Source organism: Rhincodon typus, chromosome 10 (genome assembly GCF_021869965.1).
Source record: "Rhincodon typus isolate 14 chromosome 10, sRhiTyp1.1, whole genome shotgun sequence".
In the NCBI taxonomy this organism is placed as follows: domain Eukaryota; kingdom Metazoa; phylum Chordata; class Chondrichthyes; order Orectolobiformes; family Rhincodontidae; genus Rhincodon; species Rhincodon typus.
Genome location: NC_063341.1, coordinates 32302183 through 32321976, shown reverse-complemented (window position 1 = coordinate 32321976; position 19794 = coordinate 32302183). Strand labels below are relative to the sequence as shown.

Below are 19794 nucleotides of genomic sequence, written 5' to 3'. Positions count from 1 at the left end.
GGTGGTGGGTGGGGATGGTTCAGGTCTTTGCTCCAGGAAGAAGCGGAGAGCCCTAAGACCCTCCTGATGGGGAATGGATGTATAAAGGGATTGCACATCCATGGTAAAGAAGAGGTGGCTGGAGCGGTAAACTGGAAGCTTTGAAACCGGCGTAAGGCGTCGGATGAATCATGGATGTATGTGGGTAGGGATTGGACCGGGGGGAGAAGACTGAGTCAAGGTAGGAAGAGGTGTGTTCTGTGGGGCATGAGCAGGCTGAAACAATGGGTCTACCTGGACAGTACTGTTTGTGGATTTTTGGCAGGAGGTAGAAACGAGCTGTGCGGGGTTGGGGGATTATTAGCTTGGAAGCGGATGGGGGAAGATCACGAGATGAAATGAGATCCGTAACCGTAGTGGATACAATGGCCTGATGTGCCATGGTGGGGTCATGGTCCAGGGGAAGGTAGGAGGAGGTATCTGAGAGCTGGCGCTCAGCCTCTGCATGGTAGAGGTCAGTATGCCGGACTACAACAGCACCACCCTTATCGGCAGGCTTGATGACAAAGTCAGGGTTAGATCTGAGTGCATGGAGTGCAGACAGTTTGGAGGGAGATAGGTTGGGTTTGTTGGGAGGGGCAGAGAAATTGAGGCGACTAATGTCCCGTCGACAGTTCTCAATGAAAAGATCGAGTGCAGGTATAAGGCCGGAGGGAGGGGTCCAGGTGGAGGGAGAGTGTTGGAGTTGGGCAAAGGGGTCTGTGGGACGGGGAGAGGACTCTTGTCCAAAGTAGTGAGCACGGAGGCGAAGATGGCGGAAGAACAGTTCGGCATCATGTTGTGCCCGAAATTCGTTAAGGTGGGGACGCAGAGGGATAAAGCTGAGGCCTTTGCTGAGTACAGAGCATTCAGCATCGGAGAGCAGAAGGTTAGGAGGGATGGTGAATACCCAACAGGAGGTGGGGGTACTGGGGGAGGGGATAGAGTCAGAGGGAAGGGGAGGAGAGGTAGGTTCCAGAGGGCCATGGGTATTTTTGAGTTGCTGTGTCTAAGAATCTGATTGCTATGTGGATAGACCCGCAATCATCACTTTACGTGACGGGGGATAGGAGCCTTCTGCTCACTGCATATGTTCTTTTCTCACTAGGAAGCAGAGTGGTGCCACTGGGCACCTCGTCATTTCAGGATCCACGCACAGACCCCTAGACGTTTTCTCTCAAGATACTGCATTTATGGCTGGGCCCTTCACCTCCACACTGCCTGGCACCTTCAGCCCTGTGCGAGTTCAGCTGGAGAGGGTTCAGCTGTCTATGGGCAGGACACACTCAGCATATCTCACTCATCTAGACACAAATGCCACCAAGCTCATCCTGCCAAAACTCTAAGGCCAATAGGGTGTACTTCAGGGCAGCTTCCTCCACCCAGCTGTGGACCTTGGGACTGAACTGAAATGTAGTGGGAGGGAAGGAAAGAAAAAAATCTTCTGAGGGCACACAGATTGCACATTTGTAAGTATACGGTCACATTTGTAAATATATGTTCGCTTTTCTTCATCAGCTATGCATGCAAATGTCTGTCTAACCAACACTGATGGTACAGAGCCCTGCCATCCTTGGTGCAATTATGTCAACATCTCCTGCACCATGTGCAGGTTATGGATAAATGGTAGGTGATTCTTACTTTGGTGATTAGGATCAAATGTTTAGGTGGCAAAACATTGTTAGTGTATCACAGCCATTAGTGAGATTGCTTCCTGATGCTGAATGATGTAGTCAGGAGTGTTTGGAACCTGGATTTGGACTACAGATAGTAGTTTAATGCCTAATAGGAAACTGCATATTTACAATGCAAGTTTAGGTAATACTACTGTCAATGCATGCCAATAAGCGTCTTCCTGCTCATTTGCGAGAATCTCATTTCGTGATCCAACACTTAGTTGGAAAATGTGTCTTTTTTAACTTGACATAGGTCCTCTCCAGTAAAATAGGTAGAGTATAAGGAGGAGGACCTCTGTCTAAAGAAGAGGATTCAGAAGTGAACGCGACGGAAGAAGAGCTCAATTTTATGTTGAGCTCAAAATTCATTGAGCTGGGATAATGAGGGGAATTGCCAAAGATTTTTCAGGATCACTGAGAAGATCAGAAGGTACAGTGAATACACAGCAAGAAGTAATATTAAAGAGGGCTGGGGGTCAAAGGGCATGGATGGGAAGAAGGATATGAAAGGTGTTAATACGCATAAGCTGTAGAAGCCTGTGATCCTTCAAACCTGCCATGATGGAAAAGATTTATTGTTAAAGTATTAGATAATGAAGTGCAACTGCGGAACAGTTCAACTCTTAAATAGAGTAAGTTTGTGCTACTGAAAGCAGAGACTAGAAATACAATATGTTGCGTGTTGATCTCAGGATGCTGCAAGAACAGCGATTCCAGGAATGCTGAATTTAAACCTGACCATCTGTAATGGTGAGGATATTCGAAACATACTGGGTGAAATTTCAACTGAAATCCACATTGAACATGCAGAAAACAAATATAACAGCTGAGGAAGAAGATGCAACTATGAAAGCAAATTTTGGTAGATATCTGATTTAATACAAGAAACGAATAGAAAATAAAAAAAGAGAATAAAGCAGAAGTTACAAACAGAAACCTTGACAAAGAGAAGAGCAGAATTTCTTCAAGATCGTGTTCCATGAGGAGAAATGGCAGTGAATTGAACACTAATACAGAAGAAATACATTGTGAATGCTGGAAATCTGAAATAAAAACAGAAAATGTTTGAATTACCGAAGAGGTTCAGCAGCAGCTATGGATAGAAACAGAATTAGCAGGTGGAATAAGTGTATTTCTTTTGTTTGAGCAAGTGGCTTTACTTGTGAGTGACATGAGGCACTTCAAGAGACAAATGCATTAATCAGGCAGGTTTATAATACAGATTGAAGTTATCTGTAGTCATAGTAACCTGTATATGAAATACAACTCTATGGAATACAAATCCTGATCACAAGTAATCTTGATCATGTCATTGGTCATTACAGATTAAAGATAAGGATCCGTGAAGAAAAAATAATCACAGGCGATCCTAAGAATCTCACCTATGGGCTGCAATTCACAAGTACAATCCAAGATCTTATAGGCTCCACAAGGGCACAGTGCTGATTTCCTTTCACTTTGAACTGTAATTATTTGCCAACATGTTATTATATGCAATGCTCCCTTTCTTGGGTGATGTAGGGGTTACGGAGACCAGTATCAGTAATAATACAACACTTACAATCTCCTGATATAACAAGGTGTGGAGCTGGACGAACACAGCTGGCCAGGCAGCATCAGAGGAGAAGGAAAGTTGACATTTCGGGTCTGGACCCTTCTTCAGAAATGAGGTAGAGGAAGGGGCTCTGAAATAAATAGAGAGAGGGGGAGGTGATGATAGAAGGTGGAGCAGATAGGTGGAGAGAAGACGGACAGGTCAAGGAGGCGGGGATGAAGCCAGTACAGGTGAGTGTAGGTAGAGAGTTGGGATGGGGGTTGGTCGGTGAGGAAGGAGGGGCGGGTAGGTGGGAGGGAAGACGGACAGGTCAAGGAGGCGGAGACTAGAGTGGGGGCTGGTCTTGGGATGAGGTCAGGGGTGGGGAGATTTTGAAGATTGTAAAGTCCACATTAAGACCATTGGGCTGCAGAGTTCCCAGGTGGAATATGAGGTGCTGTTCCTCCAGCCTTCAGGTGGCATCGTTGTGGCACTGGAGGAGGCCCAGGATGGACATGTCGTCCAAGGAGTGGGAGGGGGAGTTGAAGTGGTTCGTGACGGGGAGGTGCTCCACAAAGCGGTCTCCAAGCCTCTGCTTGGTTTCCCCGATGTGGAGGAGGCCAGATCGGGAACAGCAGATACAATATACCACATTAAACAGATGTTCACCTGCACATCTGCTAATGTGGAAGGTTTTCTTAGGGCCTGCAATGGAGGGGAGGGGGGAAGTGTAGGAGCAGGTGTAGCACCTCCTGCGGTTACAGGGAAAGGTGCCGGGGGTGGTGGGGCTAGTGGGGAGTGTGGAGCAGACGAGGGAGTCACGGAGAGAGCGATACAGGCAGATAAGGGTGGGGAGGGAAATATATTCTTGGTAGTGGGGTCAGATTGCAGGTGGCGGAAGTGGTGGAGAACGATGCGTTGAATCCGGAGGTTGATGGGGTGATACGTGAGGACAAGGGGAATTCTGTCTTTGTTGTTATTGCGGGGAGAGGGTGTGAGGGCTGAGGTGCTGGAAATGCAAGAGATGCGGTCGAGGGTGTTTTTGACCACTGTGGAGGGGAAATTGCAGTCCTTGAAAAACGAGGACATCTGGGATGCCCAGGAGTGGAACGCCTCATCTTGGGAGCAGATGCGGCGGAGGCGAAGGAATTGTAAATAGGGGATAGCATTCTTGCAGGAAGGTGGGAGAGAAATTTGCACTGAGTAAGCTGCGTAAGTGAGTTTTTGGCTGAAGGTGCGGTCTCTACTTATATATTATGTGAGGCCCTTCAAAGGACAACTACATCCGTCAAGCACTTGCACCAATCAGGCATTCATACAGCACAGATTGAAAATGTAGGATTATAATTATAGAACTCTGCATATGAACTACCTGCAATGTCCAACTATGGTGAAGACAAATCCTGGCCACAAGCAATCTTGACCATGTCACTGGTCAATAAAAATTGATTATAGTCATCTGTGAAGTTGAAGTAATCAGAACTGACCTCTAGCACAATTCACAAAGACAATCCAATGTCTCAGAGGGTGCACCCGGGACTGGAGCTGATTTCCTCTCATTTTGAATTAAGTATCTGATAACCTACATTCCCTCTAAGTTGCATGGATGTCAAGTGTCATGCTGACGCCATTCTGAGCATTGACTTCTGGTTTTGGAAGTCATTGCCACACATGAACCTTAAGGACTATGCACCAGAAAAAATAGAGGGAATGTTGTGGAGAACAAGGTTTTATATGAAAAGCTGCCTTTCATGGGTGAAGTGGGTATGAGGAGAACAAGGATTCAGTAACTCTACCAAACCAACAATCTCCTACAATATTTGCATGACATGGCTCATGCTGCATACTTCAGAATAAAGTCTGCAATGTCAAAGGACAATGTAGAGGTATTCCATGGCCATCTTTGTTTGAGTCCTCCATGTCCCACTGTCTCACAGACTATGCTGGACTATCTTTTTACATAGTATGAATGTTCACTGATCACATGGCAAAGAATCTGCTCTGTTTTTAATATTCTCCAGCTACATTCATTGGAATGATTATCAATAGATGCAGCCATAACAGATGTTATCATCACTCTGGCCGTAGAAAATGAAGGTGCAGAGAAATTGAGGAGAGAGATGGGCCAAAAAGCCCAGAACCAATAGCAACCTCCAGCAGCAGCTGAATTACCTCCACATGGACAAGTCACAACTATAGGTCCCCTCAGCATGCCAAGGCATTACAGGAGGCCCAATGTCCTTTGTCCTCTATGCCACATCCTCTAGATGTGTGAGGCGCATTGTGGCTGTGGTCTGAGGATGTCTGGAACACTGTCACAAAACAATAACATCTGCTGGAGAAGGAACTGTGACCTGAAGGGGTGTGTGACCGTCAAAGATGACAGCTGTGCTTTTTGTTGCATTTGGCCTCTTCCAAGGATCCACGGGGAATCTGTGCGTGAACTCTCAATTGTCAGCCCACAAATGCATCAAGACTGTAAATGATGCATTTTGTACCACATCACAGCACTTCATCTCCCTTCCTTGTGACAAGTCAGTGCTGTGCCAAGGCAATAGGCTTTGCCAATATAGCTGGCTTCCCCAGTACAGACATCTATAGACTATGCACATATCAGGTTGTGAACACGATAAAATAATGTGACTGACTCCATTGATAGAAAAGAGAGTTCCATTTGGTCAATGTACAGATTATCTGTGATCATCAGTATCTCATCTTAGGTCTGTGCTAGGCACACTGGGTGTTGTCATTATGCCAAATCCCTTAACTGCCAGGTTCCTGCTTAATTTTGAAGGATCAGGAGCCTTGTAAGGCTGGCTGCTGAGAGATGATGGATGTCCCCTGCAAACATGGTTACTTGTTTGTATTGTAATTCCCTTACTGAGGCCAAGCACAGATACAATGCAGACAATTCTTCCACTGGGGCCATTGTGGAGTAAATTATAGTCCTTCTGAATATGAGGCTCTGATGCTTGGATCAAACTGGGAGTCACTGCAGTACACTGTACTACGTTACCTTTCCATGCGGTGTTCTGCACAACTAGAACGGGAAAAGAGAGGATGTGCTGGATGCAGAAGAGCTGGGAAAGCAGCAGCAGTCTTCTGAGGAGGAAGGTGAGGACACTGAGTAAAAGGAATATCGCCTTCACCATTATAGAGTGGTGGTGCAGAATCAGGAAACAACCAAGACAGGATTTCATTGACTTTCACTTCCAATAATTGTGAGCTGGGTGAAGTCATCATTCATTGACCTCAAATTTATTGTTGGTCATAAGGAAAGCAATTTCTATTTATTCCCAGAAGCAAATGTAGCTTTTTATTTTGCTGGTTCTTAAGATTTTGCTTCTCCTATTTATCTAATAAAATGTTTAAATTGTCTTGAAGGCTTTCTAGCTTGTGAGGTTCACATTGCGCAACGACAATGTTATCACTTTGTATGGGTAAAGAGTAATAGTCCTTCAGAAAGAGTTCTAAGATGGTATAGTGTTCAGGACAGTGGCCTCTGTGGCTTCATTTTTGCAGTGGCAGTTTTTACAAAGACAGTCAATCAGGCAAGTCATGACATTAGATGATACATTTATGAATGTGATACTTTATTTGCGATGAAATATCACTTTGTGCCACTATGCATCCTCAGAAGCTTTTCTTTTCATTGTCCTCTCATTATGTGTACTCCGAAGAGCAGTTCCTGCCTCTCAGCATTTGATCTGGTGCATGGCTGGGCTCTAAATATAGGACTGGTGTTGCAAATCCTAGACGCTCCTGGCATTGGTGAGCACCTTTGTTGCTGCTAAGCATGCAATAGTGAGTGTGGCACCATACAGGCATTGAGCACACAACAGATAATTGCACAAACTCTCTGGAGTTAGAATGATAGAATCACACAGTAGAGAAGAAATCCTATCAAGTCTGCACTGACAAAAACTACTCTAAATCTACACTATATTCTAGCACATGTCCCATACCCTTGAATGTTATGACATTTCAGATGCTCATCCAAGTAGTTTTAAAAGGTTATGAGGTTTCCCTCCTCAACTACCTTCCCAGGCAGTGCATTCCAGATTCCCTCCATGAAATTCCTGAAATTCACTCTTAGCTGATTTGTTTTGGGATAACAATTTCAGCTCATTGTTTCATAGAGACTAATATAGGGACAAAGAAATTATTTTCTATGCCTCTTGAGAGCCAAGGATTCTGTAATGCTTTATAACCAGCTCTCTCAGCATATCCTCCCATTACCAATATTAATGGACACACTCAGTCAGTTCCCTCTACCTCTACCCTCTTCTATTTTCTCTTAACTCTTTTCTACCAAAATTAATAATCTGGAGAAACTTGCAGGTTTTTGCAATTTTTTCCTCCCAAAATTCTCTTTATTCCCTTCTGCATCACCCAATTTCTCATTGTCTTACACCATGGTGGGTGCCATTGTTTTGGTTTTTCATTTATGCATTTAGGGAATGTGGGAGTCGTTGGCTGGGCCAACATTTATTGCCCTTCCCTAGTTGATCTTGAAAGTAGTGGTGAGCTGCCTTCTTGGACCACTGCAGTCTAATTAGTGTAGATACACACACAAGATTTTGACCTAGCACCGCTGAAGGAACAACGATATATTTTGAAGTCTGTATGGAGAGTGGCTTACAGGGAAATTTTCAGGTGATTCAGAGGGTCTTGTGGCATAGTAGTACTGTCCCTATGTCTGGGCAACAAGGTCTGGTTTCAAGCTCCATCAATCCCAGAGATGTGGCGCAACATGTCTGAACAGATTGGTTAAAAATAATTTACACCAAAAGCTTTCACCTGAGGAATGTAGATAGTAAGCAATATCTGAAGTGTAAAGTTCCTACTTCAGAGCCAGGAGGCATTGCTTCAAGTCCCACCTGCTCCAGAGGTATTTAATTACATCTCTGACCAGATTGGTAAGGAAGTATTTAAATGATAGTTGCTCCAGCTTGTGGCAGCTTGCTCTATTCAGTTACATTGGGAAATCACCTTGTGGTGTACAGGACATTGGTGAGACCCCTTTTGGTGTACTACATACAGTTCGGGTTGCCCTGCTTTGGGAAGGATATTATTAAAATTAGAGAGGGTTCTGAAAAAAGATTTACAAGGACGTTGCCAGGACTGAAGGGTTTGAGTTATAAGGAGAGGCTAGATAGGCTGGGACTTTGTTTTCCACTGAAGTGTAGGCAGTCCAGGGGTGACCTTATAGGAGGTTCATAAAATCATGAGGGGCATTGATAAGGTGAATAGCAAAGGACGTTTCCCTAGGGTAGGGGAGTTCAAAACCTAGGGGACATATTTTTAAGGTGAGAGGAGAAAGATTTAAAAGGGACCTGATGGGCAAATGTTCACACAGAGAGTGGGTTGTACGTGGAATGAACTGCCAGAGAAAGTGGTGGATGCAGGCACAGTTACAACATTTAAAAGGCTTTTGGACAATAAATGGATAGGAAAGATTTAGAGGGATATGGGCCAAATGCAGGCAAATGGGACTAGTTTAGTTTGGGAAACTCGATCAGCATGAATGGGCTGGACTGACGGGTCTCTTTTCTATGACTATGACTGTACTGCATGGAAAAAAACCTAATGTATTCTGTCTTGATTAGAAAGGTTCATCAAATAAGATGATGCCATTACTTAGTAATAGTGTAAAATAAATCAAAGTTACCATTTTAAATGCTTGTGTTTCAGTTTGGTGAGCCAGTAATTGAGGTTAATTACCAGAGGAACTCCTGGTTTAACACTTCATTGAGTCTTAATGCAATTAGGGCTTCAAATGCAATTGATGTGCAATTACAGTTTGGTTTTGTGGCTGAACTTGTCCTGGCCTCAAAATTTCAAAAGAATCACTTAAGCACTAGTGATAGATTCATAAACGAATCAAGTACAATGAGGACATTTGCTGCTCAGTGACCAAATTACCACCTGTGAATGCAAATATTATTTGGGTTTTGTGGTTAGAATCTTTGACCACAAAAAACATTTCCGTAGAACAGTGCTTCAAGTGCCAGTAACAAGGAAAGTTTCCATTTTAAAAGAAAACCCATATGTAAAATGCAAAAGAACAGCTATAGAAGTTAATTCTTCTCCAGGTGAAGTACGTGCATATTGGTCACTAAAGGAAAATATGATTGAATTTCAGGGTTCGAGTAGACAGTTCAGAAAAACTGAAAACCAATTCATTCATGGGTGTAACTCAGTAAAAAAGTGAATCTCAATTCTAGCTAAGAATAAATAAATGTGAGGAAATGAAACACATTTCCTCTAGTCCTTTTGCTTTTCGCTTGCATGTGTTTAATCATTAGTTTTGACTTTTAGATCTTGGCTGAACTAGTAAAGAAGCCTTCAACAAATTTGAGAGAAGAAAACACATCTTGGAAATCCCCCTATCTTCTTGCAGCACTATCCTCTGCTACTGAAAAAGCCATATATGTCATGTAAGGTCAAGAATAGGCTGAACTTGTCTGGTCAAGAAGCCTGATGCGATTCATCATTTGGATTCAGCAGAGGGGTATTTAAAATAATTTAAATAATAATAACTTAGTTATATTCTGCTAACTGTGTTGACAGGAAGTGAATAAGTTTTTTACATGAAGTCAGTGTTGAAGTTCCGCTGGCTGAATCATGCTGTTTGAACTACAAATGGTAAATGAATTGTGCCTATCTGGAGCACTGAATCAATTCATTATCATCCATCGTTTCATTCCTTGACATAAAGCTTGGGGAGATGGGAATGATCTCCTTGAAATTGAGTGAAAAGCATTTAAAAAGTCAGTTCTAAGATTTCCACAGTAGTAGAGGAAACAGTAAATAAGAAGGATTATGCCTGTCTCAGTGAATTGACTGTTAGCTAGCTTTACAGGATGGTTCATAGTTTCTTCTGTGCTAATTCAGAAGAATGTCCAACATACAGCAACCCAACAGAGGCAGAGAAGAAGGAGGCAAGAGAAGTGTAAGGGAGGTAATTGGGGGATTCCTATTTGATGAGTATTAACTACATTTCATTCCCCCTACCTCCCACCTCAAACAATGTCATTGATATGTAAACTGCAGGGTTTCCCATGCCCAGAGGATCTTGATAATCCTGCCTAGGAAATAGGATGGGGACTGGCAAACATGGTTGCAGTCTCAAATCCCAACAAAGATTGCAAAAAATATTTAGAGTAGCTTCCTTGGCAAATAGCCCTTGAAAGCTCAGTAAGGGTGCTTTTGAGTGACATTGGTGAGGTAAATCCAGGCAGCTACCATCTCTGTCTAACCTAACTCTGATGAAGGGTCTAGGCCCGAAACATCAGCCTTTCTGCTCCTATGATGCTGCTTGGCCTGCTGTGTTCATCCAGCCCTGCACCTTGTTGTCTCGGATTCTCCAGCATCTGCAGTTCCTACTATCTCTATACTAGGCAGACAAAGCATGGTTGATATAGAATAGGTTGCTGGCTAGTCACTATCTACTGGACTACCAGCATCATATCTTCTATCATTATGAACAGTTAGGTACTCAACCTGTAGCCCCTGAGGATTGCTAAACGAAAAAAATTCAGATCGGGGATTTTAAAATTCTCACTCACCTTTGAATATGGAGGGCGTAATACGTTTCCAGAAATGTCTGTTTCCCTGCTATCCACGTACACATCATTTTACTATGTCTCCATATGCAGGTCAGATCTTTTGGCTGATCTGGTGGATCTAACAATGACAATCACAGCAAAATTGAAATCTATACATGATTTGAGATAACAATATTAATTATTTATCTTATCCTTCCGTGGCTTTTTTTTATTGGATTCTAAGGTTTAAGTTATTACATTAAGTTGTGAGAAGACATTAATTTATTTCATAATTAGCCATATAATTACCTACATAAGTGAGACACTATAAAGATGGTAAATGATGTTTTGCAGGATGTACGACTTTAATTTACATTTAGACTGGAAATATAAGACGGGTAAGGATAGATGATGAGTTTGTGGAATGTTTTCAGGTTTTCTTAGAACAAAACTTTCTGGAGGCAACCAGAGATATGGCTATATTAGAACTGGTATTTTACAACAAGTATGGATTAATAAATTATGTAACTGTGAAGGCACTCTTGGGTAGTAATGACCATGGCATGATCAATTTTTACATTTAGTTTGAGGGAGAAGAGTGGCAACAAAATAATTATTTTAAACTTAAGTACGGGCAATTATGAAAAGCATAGAACTAACTGGCATATTAGGTAGTTAAGGGATGTCAATCGTAATGCAGTGGCAGACATTTGACAGGATATTTCAGAATGTACAGAATAAACACATTCCAAAGAAAAAAAAATCCAAAAGGAAAGACCTAACATGGGAGTTCACTAAAAAGTTAAAAATGGTATTAAATTTAAAATGGAAAGGCAAATAATTGCACAACAATGATGATGGTTCAGAAAATTGGACAGAATATTTCTTAAAAAAGCAAATGATGAGGAAATAAATTAGGTAAGAAGATTTAGAGTAAAAGAGAAAGATAGGTATTGCCATGCATTAAATGGGAAGAAAGTGCCAGTCATACACCTCTAATCCACAAGCTATCACAAAATGTACGAATGTATAAAATCCCAGGATGAAGACAAAATGACAAAATAGCCTGACTGATTGATTGCTGATCACATGTATTTAGGTTCGTTTCTCGCATAAATGTTTTCCTTAATCTTTCTTTGATCTTGTATCAACCCCCTCCAACACATGCACACGCACACGCACACACACACACACACACAGAGTAATACATGCTCTGGACATTTCTTCTCTTCTGCTATTGACGCTGACAACTTTTTAACACTGTAGCCAAGACAATCCAAGGGCTATTGTTAGGCTGGATCCTTAACTTGAGTCTTAGTGCCAAACAGTCTTGAATTCTCCTTTTTACTACTTCAAAAAGGAATATTGTATTGCACAGCTTGACAATATATGCAGCACTTGATTTTTAAGTTGCAAAATGTTCCTGATATTCAGTTAAAACAGTTCAACTTCAAGGATGTCAACTACATTTTTAAATGAGTTTCAGTACCAGGTGAATGTAAAACATGGTTGAAACAAATCAAAACATTACATTTTCTCACCTTCATTTCATTCATAACACAAGATTTGAACTTTTTTTTTCTATTTACTTCCAAATTTCTTAAACTATTTTAGTGCAATCACATTCTTGATAATACATCAGTTATTAGATTATCTATTTCTGTAATGTGAATAATTTTGGCATTGAATGGTTGAATCAATAAGCTCTTTTGGATCCATCTTGCATTAGAGTCTTAAATTTCTCCAGAAAAGCTAGCAGATTACAGTCATTATATATTAGTGTTTCATTGCAACCGTGATAGTCACAGAATTCAAAATGTTGAATGGCCAGCACTAATTCCAAAGTCTCCTTTTAGAGGAGGTTTTCTAATATTGGTTTAATTTCTTAGAAAAGTATCCACTATCTTCTCTATTCTAAATTCATCATCTTGCAAAAGGTCTACGCCTACTACCATGTCACTATCATCAAGTGATGTGTTAAAATGTTTCACAAAGTTTCCAAGGCGAAATATCAGGTGTTGTTCCTCCAACCCGACCTTCCGGTTGCCATCCATTTTAATTCCCCCTCCCACTCCCCTGACGGCATGTCCATCCTTGGTCTCCTCCACTATCAGTGTGAGGCCAAATGTAAACTGGAGGAACAACACCTGATATTTCGCTTTGGAAATTTACAGCCCAATGGTGTTAATATTGACTTCACCAGCTTCAAAATTCCTCCACCCCCCAACCTTAACCCATGTTCAGCCCTCCCCCTCCTGACCTGGCCTAACCTGTCCATCTTTCTACTCACCTATCCGCTCCACCCCTCCCACGGATCAATCACAATAACCCCTACCTGCATCCAACTATCACCATTTCTCCTACCCTTTCCCCAGCCCTAGTCCCCCATTTATTTTTGGGCTCCCCTCCTCCTTCCCAGTGCTGAAGAAGGGTTTCGGCCTCAAATGTGGACTTACCTGCTCCTCTGATGCTGTCTGAACTGCTGTGTTTTTCCAGCCTCACATCTATAGACTCTGGCTTCCAGCATCTGCAATCTTGATTGCCCCGTACATCCAGATCATGTCTTATTAATATAGTACATCTTTCTGTATATCTACAGACTTCCTTCATTTTTTAAAAGTAATCTTACTAGAATTTGCCCTTGTCCTTTCTGTAAATTTGAAAATACATTGACTAATTATCCCAGTATTTCAGTACTGGCTACTCAAATTGTAGGTGGTTTACTTTGTGAACTGCTTACTTCTCCTTCTGTCTGATTATTACTGTTGCTGTCATTTTCTTGCCACTCTTGTTTTTATCTTTCTCCCTATGATAATGTTAGTTTAACAAGTTCACATGAAAAATCAATTCTTCTTCCTGCAATCAGGAGTAACTACCAGAGAAATCATTTTACTAAACCTCCTGGCTACCTTGTATGGTGCACTGAGTCTCATTGTCAGAATTTCAGTTTGTAAAGGTAATAACAATAAAACTTTGTCTCCTGTTTGAAATGTTCTAGTTGTAGTATGTTTATCTGCCCATTCTTTCATCTTTCCAGATGAAGTATTTAAATGCTCCCGTGTTACTTTCCATGGAGCCGAGAATCGCTCAAGAAATATGGCCACATAATCCAACATTGAGGTTTTGCCCTTTTCATTTAAGAACTTCTGCTTAACCAACTTTAATGGACCTCTTATCTCATGACTATACATCAATTCAAATAGACTATAATAAATTCATTTAGGGAATCTCTGGTAGTGAAGAATAAGAAATCTAATTGTTTTCTCAATCCTCACTAACTTGAAAGAGTGTTTTGAAGAAGTGATGAAGAAGATTGATGATGGCAGAGTGGTGGATGTTGTCTGTATGGACTTCAGCAAGATGTTCGACAAAGTTTCGCATGGCAGACTAGTTAGCAAGGTTATATCACATGGAATACAGGGACAGCTAGCCATTTGGATACAAAATTGGCTTGAAGGTAGGAACAGAAAATGGCGTTGGAGGATTTTTTTTGGTTAGAGGCCTGTGACAAGAGGTATGCTGCAAGGATCAGTGCTGGGTCCACTGCTTTTTGTCATTTATATAAATGATTTGGATGTGAATATTGGAGGTATGGTGAGAAGTTGCAGATGACACAAAAAATTGGTGGTGCAGTGGACAGTGAAGAAGGTTATCTCAGAGTACAATGGGACCTTGGCCAGATGGGCCAATGGCCCAGGAGTGGCAGATGGCATTTAATTCAGATATTTGTGACGTGAGGTGATGCATCTTGGTAAGGCAAAGCAGGGCAGGACTGATACATTTAATGGTAAAGTCCTGGGGAGTGTTGCCGAACAATGAGACCTTGGCTGCAGGTGCATAGTTCCTTGAAAGTGGAGTTGCAGGTAGACAGGTTAGTGAAGGCAGCATTTGGAAAGCTTGCCTTTATTGGTCACTGCATTGAGTACAGGAGTTGGGATGTCATGTTACAGCTGTACAGGAAATTGATTAGGCCACTTTTGGAATACTGCTTGCAATTCTGGTCTTCCTGCTATTGGAAAGACGTTGTGAAACTTGAAAGGATTCAGAAAAGATTTACAAGGATGTTGCCAGGGCTGGACAGTTTGAGCGATAGGGAGGGGCTGAATAGGCTGCGGCTATTTTCCCCTGGAACACTGGAGGCTGAGGGGGGACCCTATACAGGTTTATAAAATCATGAAAGGCATGGATAGGGTGAATAGCCAAGGTCTTTTCCCCAGGGTGGGGGAGTCCAAAACTAAAGGGCATAGGTTTAAGGTGAGAGAGGAAAGATTCAAAAGGGACCAAAGGGGCAACTTTTTCATGCAGAGGGTGGTGTGTGTATGGAATGAGCTGCCACAGGAGGTGATGGAGGCTGGTACAATTACAACATTTAAAAGGCATCTGTATGGGTACATGAATAAGAAGGGTTTGGAGGGACATGGGCCAAATGCTAGAAAATGGGACTAAATTAATTTAAGATATCTGGTCGGCATGGACGAGTTGGACTGGAGGGTCTGTTTCTTTTCTGTATATCTCTATGACTCTGTAACGCTGTGGTATTTGTGACAATATGCCTTAACTATTGTTTTGAGATCTGATGGTATCTCTCCGAAGTTCTCTGTATTTGTCGATAATAGGCAGTAGACGTCAACTGTTTTATACCCAGATTTCTGATTATGACCTGAAAACTTTTAAGGCAAAGTTAGAACCTTGGTCTAACAGTCTTTTAATCATTATGGACTGCCAATTGAAATACAGAGTTAATTTTCCACTGCTATCTTAGCTGTAATTGTCCTTAAAGGACCAATTTTTGAAAATCAGGTGGTCATCTCCACAACTGTAATGGTATACTGGTGTCCAGCTTTTGTTTTCAGCAATGGTTCTACATAATCTACCAACCCCTGACTGAATGTTTCTTCAAATCTGGTATGGGCATTAAAGTTGGTAGTTTGATTGTATTTTGATGTTCTGACAATACTTGATATGTGTGGCATGTTTTATCAAAACGCACTGTGTCTTTATGAAGTCTTCACCAGGTAAAGTGCCTGTTTATTGATGATCGAGTTTTTCCATATTCCTACGTGTCCTGCTAAAGGAATTTCATGATGGCTCAATATCTGCTCATGATATTTGGTTAGTACCACTGTCTGTTGGACAACTGTTCATTCCTTATCTGCAGGTGAATGAGGATGTCTCTACTTCCTCAATCTGCTTTGAATATAGTAGCACTCCAGAAAATCTTTAGTCTCAGCTTCAGTGTGAGCTTTCTGTATTACCTTGCTTATTTCTGAGATGGCTTTCTGTACCTCATTTAACAACAACATACTAAAACAGTTCTTTTGAATCAGCTCCACCCTTAAAGAATGTTTCTGCTAGTCTAACATCTGCTTGTGGTATTACTTTGACCTCTACTGATAAACTTTATTGAGACGTTCCTCTGGCCAGCACAAACAACTTGTTCCTGTGATTGTTCTATCTCTAACTTTATTTAGGCTTTCTATGATTACAGGCAAAGCTTTAACATAATTTCATCAAATCACTACCCAGGAGTAATTCAACTCTGTCCATAAATAATTTCTTAATAACTATTACAACTGTTCCAGACAACAAGTCACACTACCATTACATTTTGGACAACAGAATTGGGGTGTATTCTCTATTTATCCCATTTGTTACATTGGTTTTCCTTTATATTTCTTCAGTAAAATTACCACTTTTCCTGACTGACTACTACTCAGGACATAAAGAGATTCATACCAAATTTCATCAGTAAGAAAAAAAACTCTTTATTGTGACACACCTAACTTCAACAGCAGCTGTGAGAAGGATTTCCAATTTACCACTATGCCATTGGGACAGGTGATTGGGATGAAGTGATCAAATCTATGGTTGCTAAATTTGTTGATAACACAAAGATAAAAGTAGGAATGTATGTTGTGAAGAGGACTCAAGAAGGCTACAAATGGATTTAAATGGTTAAAGTGAGTGGATGAAGATTTGGCAAATGGAAGTATAATTTTGGAAAATGTGAAATTGTCCATTTTGGTAAAGAATTAAAATATAGCATATTATTTAAATAGTGACAGATTGCACAGCTCTGAGATAAAGAGTGATCCAACATCATAGCATGAATCGTAAGATGCAGATACAGCAAGTAATTAGGGAAGCTAAGGATATTGTTGCTTTTTGCAAGGTAAATTGAAAATGAAAATAGGAAGATTATGCTTCAGTTTGATAGGACATTGGTGAGATCACAACTAGAGTATTGTACACAGTATCAGCCTCCTTATTAAATGAAGGAAGCAGTTCAGAGAAGGTTTACTGGACTAATTCTGGAATGGGTGGGTTGTCTTATCAGGAAAAGTTGGATTGGGTTGAGTTTAGAAGAATGAGGCAATTTGATTGAAACATGCAAGGTGCTGAGAGGTCTTGACAGGATAAATGTTGAAAGAATGTTTCCATATGTGGAAAAATCTAAAACTATGGGTCACTGTTTCAAAATAAGGGTTACTCATTTAAGATAGTAATAAGGACAAAAAGCATTCTGAGTGTTGTGAGTCTTTGGAATTATCTTTCTTAAAAAGTGGTTGAAGCAGAGTTCTTGAATATATTAATGCAAAAGGTAGATAAAGTCTTCATAAGCAAGGGGATGGATAAGGAAGGCCACTGGAGTGGGCAGACATATGGAGTAATCGGATTAGCTGTAGTTTTAATGAATGGAAGAAGAGGCAAAAAGGGCCAAGTGGCCTACTCCTGCACCTAATTTATATGTTCTTATCTGTGTGAAAACATAACAATAGAAGATTTAGAAACAACAGTAGGCCTTTCAGACCTCGTGTTTGCTCTGACTTTCAAAAAAATCCCTGATATTAGATTATCTCAAGGAGAAACATCCTCTCAGCATCCACCTGTCAAGTCACCTCAGCATCTTAATGAGAGATCCCCTCTGTATTGCAGTTGCTGTGCTGTAACATAAATCAAGCAGAGATATTCTTCAGAGGCTCTTCTTGACCAGCAGTACACCTTTGGTATTGTGATTATTATGATATTGTTCTAGCATTGTGAAAATCCACAGACAGCAATTGAAGATCAGAATCAGATGCAGAAATATTTGTACTTCAAGTGACAGTGCAATATAAAGGAAGCAAAAAAAAAGTTCCAATGTTTCAGCCAAAACCTGTAGACCTGCAATTTTCTCAATAATTTCATACTGTTGGAATTTGTTACTTTTAAACAACAGTGTAAGAAATGGAGTAAATTATCAGGAAACTTTCTTTGGTGATTTATTATGATCAAGAGCTAATTTTAACTTGACCCCTGCAATGAAAGTGGAATTAAAATCGTTTATTATCACTGACCCACCAATGTTTACTGGTGGTTTCAGTGGGTAGGTTGGGAAACTGATTATTATGTTGGAGGTTCATTACAGTACAAAGCTCAGGTTTCTAAGATTTACTTAGTATCTTGCTGCAAATAAAAACATGAATTAACTTTGGGCACTGGGAGGAGGAGTATTTCTCTGGGTCCCAGCTGCTTGTTGCTGTTGGGGACACCCACCACAACTGGCCTCTTCCCAGGCCTATTTATTGCAATGCAGGTTGCCAGGTCTTGAATTGACCCAACAGTAGTAAGCTACAGCAAGGTGCCGATTCAGCTGACAGCATGGCAAAAAGGCACAGCCTTCAAAATGAACAGGCCTCCCACTGGCAGGAACAGGCTTTTTTCTGCCTTCTATCTTCCCATTCCATTCTTGGTGTTCACGCTTATCATTTTTTCCTGCATTCACTGTCCTGTTCTGGCTCAGATTCTTCCTGTCATATTGTGCAAGGCCTTCTACTTGCTGGCCCAAGTGCCTAGTTGAATCAAGTGCAAGTACATTATTAGATTCTAGTCAGTGTCCTAAGATTTACATTTGCCAATCTCTGTAGTGCTACTGAAGATGTCATTTTAGACAGATGAGTTGTCTGATGTTTTGTGATGGAACCACATGAGATAATGGTAGTTTTTTTGGGATAAATACTTACAACCAGGTTGAAGACTTGCTACACACACCAACTCTTTCGCCCCATCTACACACTCAATGTAGCAGTATATTGTAGAGTCTTGGGTTGTGACATTGATCATCCAATGATGCGCAGCAGTTTTATTAAAGCGCTCCATTTGTATTGGTTTTTCATTTCGATATAATTCAAATTCATTGATGTCACAGTTCTGTTCTATAGATACACAGGTGATTGAAATGTTTGAGCCCACCAGGAAAACTGGAGCTGGCTTTACCAGGACTTTACCAGGACACTGTATAACAGAAAGACCTGAAAGTAAAATAGATACCATTGAAAACAGATTTTTGCCTTTCTAAATGAACTTTATAGAAATGTCAAGATCAATGCAGGTTTTTTTTAATGTTTGTTTCAGCTTATCAAAGTACCACAAGGGAGAATAATGAAATCAGAAATGATTAGGATAGAGGTTAGAAACAGCACTGCTCTGCCCTCCCAAAAAAACCCTTATTAGAATTTTGAAACAAATACTTTTTACTGAACCAATGTGCGTTTTAAATTTCTAATCAAGGAGAGATAAGTTACTGACCAATATATTCAAATATATTTGTAATACAATGTTTGTATTCGTCAACTAGTTTCACATGTATGTAGACAGTTATCATTGTGGGGTGATTTAATCTTATTTGCCCAGTTGCTATTGATTAAAGAAAAAAGTTTGTTCCTGAACTAGATGTTATCACCAACAGCAGGTAATGCACCAATATATATGTGTAACATACACAGGTGCAAACAGTAAAACATCAAATCTCTGCCCAGTAGGTTAAACTGATCAATCTTATCGTTGGCACTGGATCTCAAAATACTTTTAAAACCCTATATTTAACATCAGCTGGTTTTTCTTATTTTTTTTTAACCTTCTCTTGCACAATTACCCACCTCCTGGCAGTTATTTGCAGTTCCATGCAATGCTACAGAGAGGTTTGTTGTGATTCTTTTCTCCAACGTTCTGCAAGCTGGGTTTGGAAATATAACGG

General features: G+C 40.9%; 1 protein-coding gene across 1 annotated transcript in view; it reads right to left on the bottom strand.

The window, feature by feature from the left end:
• LOC109926856 (interleukin-23 receptor-like) overlaps positions 1–19794 on the bottom strand; it is a 129061-nt gene that overhangs the window by 76446 nt on the left and 32821 nt on the right. Inside the window, exons 2-3 of the mRNA XM_048602077.1 lie at positions 18782–19069; positions 10800–10917 (exon numbers count right to left, since the gene is read on the bottom strand). Coding sequence (XP_048458034.1) covers positions 10800–10917; positions 18782–19069 — 406 coding nt within the window. The remainder of the gene's footprint in view (positions 1–10799; positions 10918–18781; positions 19070–19794) is intronic.